The sequence below is a fragment of the Galeopterus variegatus genome, unplaced genomic scaffold (genome assembly GCF_000696425.1).
Source record: "Galeopterus variegatus unplaced genomic scaffold, G_variegatus-3.0.2 Scaffold705, whole genome shotgun sequence".
Classification (NCBI taxonomy): domain Eukaryota; kingdom Metazoa; phylum Chordata; class Mammalia; order Dermoptera; family Cynocephalidae; genus Galeopterus; species Galeopterus variegatus.
This window is the reverse complement of record NW_007726816.1, coordinates 415679-429699: the sequence shown is the minus strand read 5'-3', so window position 1 is coordinate 429699 and position 14021 is coordinate 415679. Positions and strand designations below refer to the sequence as shown.

Sequence of the window (14021 nt, the reverse complement as noted above, 5' to 3'; positions counted from 1 at the left end):
TATATATATATATATATATATATATATATATATATATATATTTTTTTTTTTTTTAAACCCAGTCAGTCTATTTGCAAGCAAAAAGTCCAGGAAAAAAATGGGTCTGTGTTTTCATCTTCCATGACCATTGAGTTCTTAAAGTTTATAAGTACAGATCTCAATTTTCAACATATCTCTGAAATACATTTTAATAACATGATTATTCCAGTGATATGTTTCAACTCCTTGGAATGAGCAGACATTTTCTTACATAAATTCAAATTCACACCTCACATATACACACTTGGGTGACCTATACAGCTGGAAATCCTTCTGTGTAATATGTTTATGACTGAGAAAGCATGCACATGTTTCTTTTTCTCCTTCATGCTAAAAAGAAACTAATAAAGTATAAAGTGAATTTATGTTGCTTAAATCATATTTGGAATAGAAACAGGCAAGGGATTTGTTTCAAAGAAAAGGAAAAGATGCTGTGGGATTTTGTAGCAGCAGTTTAGATTGGTGAGGACAGACAGGTGTTTTAGAGGTATACATGATGCTTGCCTGTTGTGCATATTCTTTTCTCTTTTTTTCCTAAATTTCTTAAATTCTACTTGTTTTTATTCTTTTTGTAGTCCGCATTTACTTGGAGTTGTCAGATACTTTCTCACTTATATCTAACTTTTATTTAGTAGTTTTACTTAAAATGATGCAATGCATGCTTATTGCAAATTAAGATAAACAGTGTACTGATTGCATTTTATAAATGTTATGAGTAAAATTCAGGTGGCCTAGGATATAGATTTTCCATTTGGATCATATGAAAGATGTTCCTGTGAAATTAAGGACATCGGCAAAACCAGCTTTGAAACAGGATCATGTTCAGTGAAGAATAATTCCTGAGGTCATATTCTTAATTTAGTAGATGCACTTTAAAGTCTATTAGAAATAACCATCACCTTTGAAATTTCTCAGTTACAATCACTGTTTGCTATGCCCCAAACCACAGCTGTTGGCATTTTGGTTGCCATAAAAATGAATAGCATTCCACATTGTGGCAATCACACCCATCATAAAAGTTAAATGAACATTCTTGTAACAGCCCCTGGGATGGAGCAGATGTAGGAGAGAGAGATTGAGCACACAGGATAAAATGTGTCACTGACAAATTGAAACTACTCCCTTAATACAGTGTTGTGTCTTACTTGTCACCTATGTCTGTTTTGTTTTATTCAAAGCTATTTAAAAAACACAAATACTGTGTTGAAACTGAGAATCAAAATGAATCATTTCTATTATCTGTCAGAATCTGCCTTGCCACTGCTAGATTTCCTGTGTTGTTTTTCCTTGCAGTAACTATAATTTGGTGAATCTTTTGTGGAGATGCTTTATTCAAAATATGATTGTAGTTAAAATATGGCTACAAAGAGCTATCGTTTCTGAGTTGGGAGCACTGTGTTGCTTGTAGTTTTGTTTCTTCATAGCATTTTGAAAAGATCCTTTGGTTTATTGTATTAATACTGCATTTTTTTTTTAAGATGACCAGTAAGAGGATCTTAACCCTTAGCTTGGTGTTGTCAGCACCACTCTCAGCCAGTGAGCAACCAGCCGTCCCTACATAAGGTCCAAACCCATGGCCTTGGTGTTTTCAGCACCGCCCTCTCCTGAGTGAGCTACGGGCCGGCACTAATACTGCATTTTTTAATAAGGATTTTTTTGGTCCCATTTTGATTTGATCCCAGAGGGTTTTAATATTATGGATGTTACTATTGACTGCTCAATCTCCAAATTAATTTAAATTCAGGCTCTTCTGTATTGGTGTTACTCTCCACTCTTGGCTCCACTCTCAAGAGTCTGCTAAAAATGCTTTTAAGAAGGAACAAGTTGATTTTAATTCAGCCCACTAATTTCAACAGTTCATGTGTCATTCTCACTCTGGAAGTATGCATAACTTGAAGCAAATTGATAATTCATCTTGTATAGCTTTATAACCATAAGAAAACAATCTCCTCTCTCCCCACAGCTCAGTCCTAGTATCTCCCTTGTAAACACACTTCTGATTCTTCTTTGGAGTAGAAGAACTTATATTCAGGCACTGAACTGTAAACTCCTTGAGGGCGGCAAAGTTTTCACCTGTGCAATCCTCTACAGTGTTTATATCATGTATTATGCATGGATAACAGTTTTACCCACCTCTTAAGTTTGAGGGGCATAAATGAGATAATGATTGTACACCTCTTAATAGCTGTGGGAAATGCCAAGAATGCACTTAAAGTTAGCTAAATCTACATACAGACTAAAAATATATATTCTTGTTCACTGCTTACCCAGTGTCTGGCAGAAACCTTGACATATTGCAGGTGCTCAATAAATGTGTGTTAAATTACATTGAGATTGGTGTCAAATTTACCTCTCCTAGGTCAGCCCTTTCTGCTAAACCATATAAATTTGTCTTCTTTCAGCAAGCAGTCATGGAGAGTTTCTTTCATATGCCAGAGCCTGGCACTAGCAATATAAAGACAATTAAAATAAATTCACTTTCTTGCCCTCCAGCAAAGAAGACAGACTTATAACAAGTAGTTATAATTCACTGTGGTAAGTGTTGTAATTAATGTATGTAGACAGTACTGTGGAAACATAAGAGAAGTAAGATATGCATGAGAGATTGTTAGACTTTTTATAAATGGAAAGTTTGTCAAAGAAAGAATGGAAGAAGGATTTTGTCAAAGGAGCAGTCTATGATAAGGAATGAATGCTCAAAAGACCATATTCAGAAATAGAAGTTTCACATGGTTCTGGCAGAGTTTACATTGAGGGATTATTTTGGTGCCTGATTGTAAAGGGCTTGCTTCTTAGTACTGGGCTGAAGAGGGTGGATTCTTTCTACAGGCACAGGTTGAAATCTCTAGAACCACATTTGTTTGTCAGGTGGGAGTTAGATTGGAGTAGGGAAGAGATTGAAGGTGGGGAGAACATAGGAGGCTGATAGAGTTTAGGAATGAGATGAGATGCTAAACTTACATGGTTCCAGTAGAAATGGAGAGTGACAAAGAGAGGTAACATATGAAACATATTGTTCATCTTAAATTATTTTCTTATAGTCCCTGAAAAAGAAGCCAAGAAAAAAGTCAGAAGGCAAGGAATCTGGATAAAGACAGAGATGCTATAAAAATTTATTTTGTATGCTGTTATTGTATAGTTATTATGAGACATTCATGTGGATCCTGCTGCCCCTCTCTGAAGCCCACCCTCTGGCTGCCCCCATCTGTCATCATCCTCTCACCCCCACTGAAAGTGAAACTATATCAAGGATTCTTCATTTCGTTTATAACAGATTTTCTTTCTAGAAACAGTGATTATCTGGTTCTTCATTTTGGGAACACCAGGACAAGCAGTCTTATTTAGGGCCTGTTTTGATATACTGGGGGCTTTGTGTTCTTACCTTTCACATACCACCATGTAGGTCAAAACCCTTACAAAAAACTTAAGCTGTGCAAATGTTAAGAACAGGTCAGTCACTAAACAGAGAATATCAAGAGTGAATAAACTTATGAAAATGTTATTAACTGCTCTACCAATCAGAAAAAAGAAATTGAGCACAAAATAAGATACTGTTTTACAATTTTCCATTCAGCAAAAATTAAAAAGTTAAACAATACCAAGTATTATTAAGTATATGAAATAAAGAGATCCTGTTACATGTCAGTGTTAATGCATTTTGATTCAACCACTTTGAAAGGCAATTTGGTAATATCTGGCAAAGTGAAAGATCCCCTGTGATCCAGCAATTCCACTCCTAGAAACTCTCCCATTAGTATGTGTAGAAATATGCACAAGAATATCGATGGAAGCCCTCTTTAAAGAGTCCAAATTCCATCACTAATTAAAGGTAGTCACTCAATGGAATTCATGTGAAAGAACTAAACCATAAATCTGAAAAACAAAATGTTAAGCAAAAAATTCACATTTCAGAAGGGTACTTGGCTGGATGGCCTCCCATGAGGGATGATGATGAATCTACAAAATTAAAACTTATAATATTTACATTTGTTATGGGTACATGGAAAACAAAAGTATAAAATAAGCACTGGAATGATAGAAACCAATTTCAGGACAGTGGCTTTCTTTGGGGGAGGGTGGTCAGGAGTAGGACAGTGAGAGATATTGGGGGGTTTCTATTGTACTTACAGAGTTTTATTTCTTAGGCAAATACACAGTGTGTTGCATCCTCTGAAATTTTTACATGCCTAAAATAAAGAGAAAAACCTTCATATAGTTTTATGCATGTGTTTATTTTTTCAGTAGTCTATCACCCATCAGTCTATTTGGCTACCTATTCATTTATTCTTTTTTCTGGCAAAATAATTTACTTAAATAAGCCCTAATCATTATTTCTTGGATTAAACCAAATTGGAAGAAAGAGGCAGTATAAAATTAGAAGACAGATTTAGGAGAGATTTGGGAGCAAAGTTACCAAAATTTAAAAATTGGATTTGAGTATGTATATGTGTTGGGATGAAAGCAAGAAATCAAGGGTAATTTATTCAGGTTTCTAGTTTAGCATAGGCCATTAAACTTGCCAGTGGGAGAAAGGAGGAGGAGTGATATCGGAATTGAGGGGAATAAGTTATCTAACATTGTCTCAGTCCATGTTACAGTTTTTCTGTAAGCCTAACAGTTCATCTTAAAAACTTTAATTCAGTAATTATTTATTAAATATCTGCCATGTATAGGGCACAAATAAAGAGTTCCCTTAAATTTACACAAACAAATGCATGTTTTCATTAATATATCTCTTAAAATGTTCATACCATTAATTTTTAAGCATCGTGGTACAGTCACTGCACCAATAAGTTCGACTGGATAAGCAATTACAACTGAATACAGTTGAATGGCAGTGCGCAGCCTTTGTTAAGTTATTTGGTAACTACTTTAAAAAGAGTGAGAATTCATTAGAAACTCCAGACTGTGCAAACTCACTGAAGTTTGAAAACTGTATTCAAAAGGAAAGTTGAAGGTGGTTATCTTGAAAACATCCCCAAAATGTGTGGTATGTTAATTGAGAAACAACTAGGTAGGGCTAACTTTAGTTGTTTGTTCTAAAAAGTTATTTAGTTCATAGCACAGTAAATATACAACTCTGTGGATAATTTCAGCAACATGAGTAGATCCTTTGAATAGAAATAAATGTACTTATAAAATTAGAAATATGAGTCTCTTATCTCTATCTTCTTCTTTGCCTTAGCTTCTCTTGCCTGTTGATTATCTTCATAAAAGGGAAGTGGCCATAGGCACAAATAGGATACAGTGAGCCCAGCCACTGCATAAGTTTCCAACTCCTGCCTAATTAGAATAGCTCAGGCAAGTCCCTTTTTCCTTTCTCTGGGCCCCACCCAAGTCCTCTGTTCAAAGTTCTAGATTTCAGCTCTGTTCCCAATATGAACATGAATTCTCAATCCTAAATCCCCATTTTGTCTCACTATTCCTCCTCTGTAGGTTTATTTCCAAGATTACATGATGGGCTGAGGCCAGAAAAATGACTTTGTGTTCCAGTGCTGCATGTTCACGATAACCCATGAGCTCAGCTGGGTTCCTTTGGAGTCTCAAGAGACTAGAATCAAGACTAGAATCCCCTAATCTTGCCTTTGGTCTACCCCTCCCTAATATGCATCCATTTTTTAATGTTGCATATCTTCTGAACATTGGAGAAATAAGCAGAAGGCCACAATAAAATAATAAAGGCAGAATTCCCTAGAGAATTGAAATAGACATCATTTGCTGCCTCAGTGTGGCTGCCAGTCAGTCTCTTTGATGTAAAGCATCTGTCCTGTCTTCTTCAAGGAAACAAGAAAGCTCTGATTCTTCTCTCTAATCTGTGAAGTAGGAGTTGGTGTCATTTGTTGTACAGAGCAAGGAGCCACATGTTACTGGGCTGCAAGCTGCACACTGCCTCGGTTAACATGCTACAATTTCCATCAGCTGCCTTTAATAAAAGAATATGCATGTGAGGGAAGGCATTAGCAGGTGTGGTTGAGCATCCCCAGCCCATGAGTTTCAACTGACAAGAGCAATTACATCCATATGTAATCAGACAGCCAATCACTTGAAATTCTTGTATTTTGGTTGTAGAGCTATGCAGTCTTTAAGTCAATTTAGAAACCTATACATGCTCTTATTTGGTTATCAAAAGTCTTTCCATACCCTTTCCTTCTGTTTAATATTTAATTATTTATGGCTTCCCTTAATAAAATTTCATTTGAACATTTACTAACTTAATTCTATGACTAAGAGAATAATTCTACTGTATAGGGGGATAGACATTGGATCTTATGTACTTTGTTCTATGTGTTAAAACCTCTTATAGGAAATTCCATTGTAAAAGCTGTAAAATGATCTATAACTAACCTATAGAACAGTGCTTCTCAAATTTTGATCAGAATTCCAAGCCTCTGGGCATCTTGTTAAAATTCAGATTCTGATTCAGTAGCTGGGGCCCAAAATTCTGCATTTCTGTCAAGCTCCCAGGTAGTGCTGATGCTATTGCCTGAAACTACAGTTTGTGTGGCTAGGTGTATTAGTCCATTTTCCGTCACTATAACAGAATACCTGAAACTGAGTAATTAATAAAGAAACAAAATTTAGTTTTCAAGGTAGAGGGCCGCATATGGTGAGGGCCTTCTTCTTGGTGGGGACTCTCTGCTGTGTATTGAGATAGCACAGGGTATCACATGGCAAGAGTGCTGAACATATGTTATTGTGCTCACTTGCTCTCCTGATAAAGCCACTCCCATGATAACCCAATCATTCATTACCTCATCAATCCATGCATGGATTAATTTATCCATGGGGGCATATCCCTCATGATCCAGTTGCCACCCAAAGGCCCCACCCCTCAACATTGACAGGTTGGGGACCAAGCTTCCTTGTGAGCTTTGGAGGGGACAAACATTCAGAGCATAGCACTAGGCCAGAAGACCTGAAGACGTTTAGTCCAATGGGAATCCATAAACTCTCCTAGCCACTGCTGTGGAGGGGAGAACTGACAGACTTAAAAGATAAAGCCCCTGTCTTTGAAGAGAGAAAACAACAATGTAAGAAAAAGTAGTGTCTATGTCTAGTCTTATTCATAAATATTTAACAAACACGAGATTGTTTATGTTGAAATAACTGTTGATACTTTCAAAGTGGTTACCTAGGTTTCAAAACAATGATACTTGTTACTTGTGAGTATGTCACATTTTAGCATAACTGTATGTAAATTTCATCGGTTTCCATTCACTCGAGAGGCTATAGTGATGTTTTAAGTATTACATAGTGAACGTGTAGGTTTTTAAAATAAAACAACTTTTATTCTATTAAAATATACATTTATATTCAAACCAAAATGTTATAACTGAATCTAAAATGTTTAGCCTCTTAAAAATATTTTGATGTTCTTAAATATGCACATGTTTAGTTTACATATATTTTTACTCTTTAAGGAAAGTAATTAATGAGTATATGTGAACTCCCTTGAGATCTGTTATCCCACATTAACTTTGTAGTATCAATTATTTTTGTTTAATAAGTAATACATTAGTGTGGTGAATACAAAATTAAAGTTATTACAAAAATACCACTGTAATTAGCATTCAGAACTCATTTATCAGAAAAGACTTAACTTCCTAATTGTGTTTTTCTTAAAATAATAAAATACTAAATGCTAATCATTGTATGTCAGGTAGATAACTCCAAAGCATACAAAGACAGAAGAACTTCAGGCTGCAATTTAGTAGTAATAGTAAAATTATTTTTGTGGCTTGGTATACTTCACTACCCATTTTCACATCCATCTCTTATAGGTTTAACCTAAAAAAAAGGCAAGAAAGCTAGTTAAGATAGAGCCAGTTAACAATCCTCAGCTTTTGGATTTAGTGGTTGTTCAGGCACACTGACAAGGATATTCTACTTTGTGATTTTGAAATAAAGAGAAGGAGGTGGGAAAGAAAAGGAAAAAGACAATGATGTTTGTGTCCTCATATAATCTTTACAGCAACCCTATGAAGCAAGTACTGTTGCCATCCCACTTGTAGAAGAAACTGAGGTCTCCAACCCTCACTCAACTTGTTCAAATGCACAGATCTCTGGAGCTGATATTTGAACCTAACCAGTCTGACTTTGTAACTTCTGAGTACTTTTAATAACCCCTTTGAATTGCAATTGTAGGTACAGACACTATTGGTACAGACACTTTGGAAATAAAGTGATTTAAGAAATTACAACTATCCCACAGAACCATCTGGTTTCTCTCAGCCCACCACTGGGCCTCTTCTATTTCTGGTTAGTAAGGAACCGTCTCCAACAGTGGTTCTCCCTCCGTTTCCTCTCTTTTCACTCAGTATAACAGGAAATCTGTACCTTTTATCTACTTAGCATCTCTAGTAATTCAGGCTGTAAACGTACTTCCGCATCAGTTTAGTAGCTGTTTATTGATAATTGTGCTAAGCACTGTGAGGGGACATAATTCAGAAATGTGTCCAGGCATCCAGGAACTCAAGATAATAACAACGGTGTGATAACAAAGTTCTTTTAGGAAGACAGAGTAGGTGGTGGTATTTTCAGTTTCCAATGTGGAGCTTTTTACCACATATGTAATTTAAAGCTGTGTTTATTTGGATCCATGTTTAAAATTAGAAATTGACCATCTGTATTTTTCTTGGTAAGCATGGAGTCATACTGACCAAAAGGTTTTTGAAGGTCAGGGTTAGATTATATGTGCAACATTATTTTTGGAAAATAAAAAAGGATGTAGAAAAGTTTGAAAATAATGACGAGTAGCTAAAGACTTTTATGGTGTATATCCAGAGACATATTATGTAGCCATTGAAATAAAAATTTTAAAGGCTGAACAGCAATATAAAAATCACAAATTATACGTGTGCTAGACCTCAAGCAAGATCATACCAGGAAAATAACCTTGACATTTTTAGAGTGTCTACTTTATATCTGCACTCTGATACACGTATTTGTTTATTGTTCTCATTGTATCTTTCTAACAGCATGCAAAGAAGTTTGTGTTATTTCAGTATTTCACAATGAAAGAATTAGGGTAGAGATATGTTAGGGGACTTCACCAAGATCACAGTCAGTGATTGAATAATACCTCAAACCCAGATCTCTTAAAATCCAAATCTGATCATTTTTTTTTTCCAATCTGTTTTTCTAAGTTATTCTGCCCTCTTCCCTAGCATTAGAAACTCCAGACTGTGCAAACTCACTGAAGTTTGAAAACTGTATTCAAAAGGAAAGTTGATAGATTTTGGTTCAGAAATAATTTTTTTTTACAGTAAAGAGTGGACTCACATGAATACAACTGAAAAAATCATGCATTGCAAAAATACTAAATCATAAAAATAATTGTGAATTATTTAGATTGTAGTGAAGAGTTGAAGGACAATTAATCGTTGACACTATCTGTAAAATGAAAGCATGATTATAGGATAAACACTTTTAACTTTATCCATTATTCAAAATACACATTTATGTAACTGCCAAAATTTTAGCTTCTCTCTGTTAGCCAGAACGTTCCAGGGACAAGACAAGAGCAGAACAGCCTTTATTTGTAGATTGTAAGTAAAACATATTTTTCCTTTGGGAAGGACTTTTGTTGTTGTTTTCTAATATCTGTGAATTTGGGGATGGAAACCTTTGTATTAAAGTAGTGCTACATAAGTCATGCCTTTTAAAAAATTTTTTTAAACTTTTTTTTCACAAATAGTTTTGTATTGCAATTATTTTGCTTACTCACAGTTCTATGACAATTACTTTACTTTTTAACAAATAACATAAGACTTTTCTTATAAAGCTTACATTCTTCTGTGCTACATTTCATCTGGTATATACATTGTATATTGCTATACTTATAGTAAACATTCACCATTAGAAGTTTACAACTGTTTGGCTGCTTGGCTTTTAAAATAAGGTCTTTGTCTTGTTAAACAACTTAGGTTTGGAAAGGGCTTTAGTAGTTGCATTTGAATCTTTTTTTTCAGGGTTTTTACTCTGAAAACATCAGTAAGTTTTCAGAGTTTATTGTTTTGCACAAAAAGGTTGAAATGTTACTAAGAGAAAACAAAAAAGTGAGTAGACATAGATTTGTCAACTTTTCCCACATAATTTTTTATTTCTTGTCACTGAGTTAAAATCAAATCTTTTCATGTGAAATTGCATCACTTTTACTTTTTTCCTCAAAAACTATAGTCTGACTAGGTTACTAGGACTTCATACTAATTAAAGAAAAAAAATACTATTTCTATATCTACCTGTCCATGTAAAGTACAGAATGTTTTCAGCAGCTGTTTGAAAACTTTTTTTTCTTTCTAGTTATCTTTGTCTATTTGTATAAATTGCTAAATTGCCTCCAGACGTAAGACAATCATTTGCATAAGTGCATAGAGATTTTTGTCTTCCATGAAGGAGACAAATGGCCTCTTAATCATTTTCCTTCCTTCCTTCTGTTGCAGTATCCAGCTGCTCTAATGAACCTGGGAGCCATCCTGCACCTCAATGGCAGACTCCAGAAGGCCGAGGCCAACTACCTGCGGGCGCTGCAGCTCAAGCCGGATGACGTCATCACACAGTCCAATCTCCGCAAACTCTGGAACATCATGGAAAAGCAAGGCTTAAAGACTTCCAAGACCTGACACAGGACAGAACTTCACCCTCCTCCGTTTTTAAAAGCCGGCTTCATTAACAGAACTTCCCAGCGGTGTTATGACAAGAGCTCGTTTTGTACTTCTTGAGATCAGGGCAGAGGTCACTGAGGTCACTGTCACTTCTGGGAGAATCCACTTTGCTGTTGGCACAGCCATTAACACCAAAAGGGGAATGTTGGAAACCTCCTGGAGGATGTAATTGTTACCCATAGACTGCAAACCAGAGCACTTAAAACAGGATCTTCTGGCATTCTTAAAAGGGAAGGGGGTTGTTTAAGTTACAGATTTTGTTAATTTTTGAAAGCTAATTTCAAAATTATATTGTTTCTTAAACACTGTGAGAGGAAGTCAGAAGGCCCATTCAGCCAAGGTAAACTATTAAGTGTTAATAGGGAGTGATTGTGTGAATCCCAGTGAGCCACTGGTTGTCCTAACGCTGCTGTCTTCCCTCTTTGGGACAGCCTGCTTGTCAATTTCTGAAGCTTAGAAAACATTTTTTTTTTAATGCTGTGTCAGGATCTGTCAGAATCTGCATTTGTTTTTTGACTAGTGCACATAACGTTTCATGATTTGGATGTCACAGGCTTCACTTTTTTGAACATCATTTGTTTTTCATGTTCTGAAAAGGAAATGGAAAGTAGAGCTTACCACACTTGACACTGGTGTCATGAGGGGGGTTGGGGAGGTCTTATATGTGTCAGGCAGGCATTTTTTATTTTAAGATTGCCAAGTGTTTCCCCAAAACTGCCTAGTAGGTTTCATTGTAGTAATTCTTTTGAAATTACCTTTTAAAATGGCTATTTGTGGTTAATGCTCATGCTTACATAACGATAAGGGAAAGGAAAGTTTATAAGTGTTACAGTTCCAATAACTGACCAACAGCTATTAGACAAAAGGGAAGGTGCTTTGTGCTTCTTAGATGTTACCGTTTTAAAAAAATCAAGTCTACGCGAAAGAGTGTATGATGATGGTTGCCAATGACTTTGTGTTTTGGAAAGAGTGAGTATGAAATGCTAATCACTTTCTGATAGGTACCTAAATAGTAATGCTGATAAGTTTTCAAGGAATTATTTTTATCTTATTTTGCTCTTCCCAAAAGATGTCAAAAAGGACTTATAAGCTGCAATCGAGTGTAGCATTAGCCTGCGTGTGTCAGATATTCTGCCAAGTGTTTTTCTCAGTTGAAAACTATTTTTCATTACCAAATTTGGTATTTTCTTTTGATACCTGTTAGTAACCACTTCAATGATCATTTCATGAGTAAAAGGCTGTAAATGAAGTAGAAAAACACATTCATTGAACAATTTTTGGCTTGCAGTCAAACTGTGCTACTAAAACTTAACTTCATAAAATACCAGTCCATTAGCAACTTCTTCATAGTGAAAGTAGCTATATTATACCATACATATTTATTTATTTATTATTCTATCATAGCAGAATAACAAAATAAAACTTGATGCATTAAGCCAATTCTTTGCAACTGAAAATTAGCTTCTTCATTTTCCCTTTCACACTTCATGTATATATGATCAGCATCCCCATTAAAGGGAAGCCTGACATGCAAACACATCATACTATGTTTTCTCCATATTTTATATGTTTTGTTACATATCTGAATACAGTGGAATAAAGAATTAAAAGTAGTGTTCATATGGTATTAGTGTTTTTGTGAGAAGAGCAAATGTAGTGAAAAATTTTTGGATGGCATTGAAGAAGGCCCTACTATAATATGTATATTATTTTGTAAACATTTCATTGAAGGGCCAGCAGTTAAATTATAACTAAATCGCTGTGTTTTCAGAATGATATTTAACATTTAACAACAACAAACCCATGGTCAAACCAAAACAGTGGGTTGAAGAGTACTTTTCATGTTCTAGTGCATTGGCAATTGCAAAAAAAAAAAAAAAAAAAGGAATTTAATATAAGGTTATAGAGATGAATTCAGTGTCTAACATTTTTATTTATTTAAATAGTTATTGACCTATGATGACTTCCTAGTCTTAACATTATATGTCTTTTTATTGTTGTTATTCTTTCTTTCAAACATTTGGTTCTTAATAGGTTCACTAAATGCACAGTAGAGGCACTTCATGTTGACCCAGGTCCCAAGTAGCATTAATAATTGGGTCTGTGTCATAAAATGCATGGATCTTTAATAACTAAATGTCCCTGACACTTTTCACTACAGGGCTGGATTTAGTGGCTGACCAACTCGTGGGGGAGGGGTGGGGGGCTGTTAGAACATGATCAAAAAATGTCTCCGCTCAGGGATTTATGGGGGATTATTGCAGACAGTGCTAAAAATATAGAGCACAAGACAAGTTTACTAAATTAAAATTTTATTTTTGAGAAACTGTTATTTGTATAAATTATCAAGATTTGTAGGCTTTCCTTTTGTAGAAATAATTGTTTTATGTGCCAGAGAATTTCAATTTTGTTTTCAACAATAAAGCATTGATAACAAATACATTGTGTAACCCTTCTTTTACTGTTCTACAGCAACAACACTTAAACGCTCTTGGATTTTAACAGAATTAGGAAAAAGGTTTAAAAGAGTAGACGTTGAGTGTAAATAGAGATACATTGTAGTTAATGTATAATCAATAATTAATTTTCAATAGCTATAATAAGGTTTGCCAATATCGCCAAGTTTACCATGTTCAGAAAAGATGACAAAGGTATGTTTTGTTTTCTTTGGTTATTGAACTGTAGAAAAAGTTTTTTAAAAATATTCTTAGCAGAACATATTTACCAGTTCCATGCTTCAGTCGGTTGTTTGGTAAAAATGACCGTATTTACAAGACCCTGATTCTTTAGTTCTCGTCTTGGATGAAAGCACAACCCTGTCCTGTTGAGCAATGTGGATGCAGAACATTCATGAGTCAATTATAATGAAACCTTGTGTCCTAGACAAAGTGCAAACTGATGAGAGAATTCTATAATCATATTAAAATGGGTATACGATGTGATTATATATTGCCTATTTTCTTTATTATAGGATAAAATTTAACTGAGGAATTCATTTTATGCTAAACATTCTATGGATGTGTGAGGTTGTGTTCCAGCTTTACAGATAAGAAAACTAGGGCTCAGAGGTATGAAACAACTTGCCCAACATTATTAAACTAGCAGGCAGCAAGCCTGTCTCCAAGTTGTCCGATGTGCATGTGTCCTGGGTCATGTGGGCACACAGGCACTGAACCAGAAGACTGGAGATCAAGTTTCTCACCCCTCTCTAGCTATTTCTCTAGCTCTTTCAACTTCCACAAATCACGTTCTCTTTCTCTCTCACTGCAGACGATCATGAAGATTAAAAGATGTAATTCATGAAAAACATTAAAAATT

The 14021-nt window shown here is 35.1% G+C and overlaps 1 protein-coding gene across 1 annotated transcript in view; it reads left to right on the top strand.

Annotated features, from left to right (window-relative positions):
• TMTC2 (transmembrane and tetratricopeptide repeat containing 2) overlaps positions 1 to 13143 on the top strand; it is a 390547-nt gene extending 377404 nt beyond the window's left edge. The window contains exon 12 of the mRNA XM_008571569.1: positions 10482 to 13143. Coding sequence (XP_008569791.1) covers positions 10482 to 10661 — 180 coding nt within the window. The 3' untranslated portion in view covers positions 10662 to 13143. The remainder of the gene's footprint in view (positions 1 to 10481) is intronic.
• Positions 13144 to 14021: the final 878 nt, after the last annotated feature.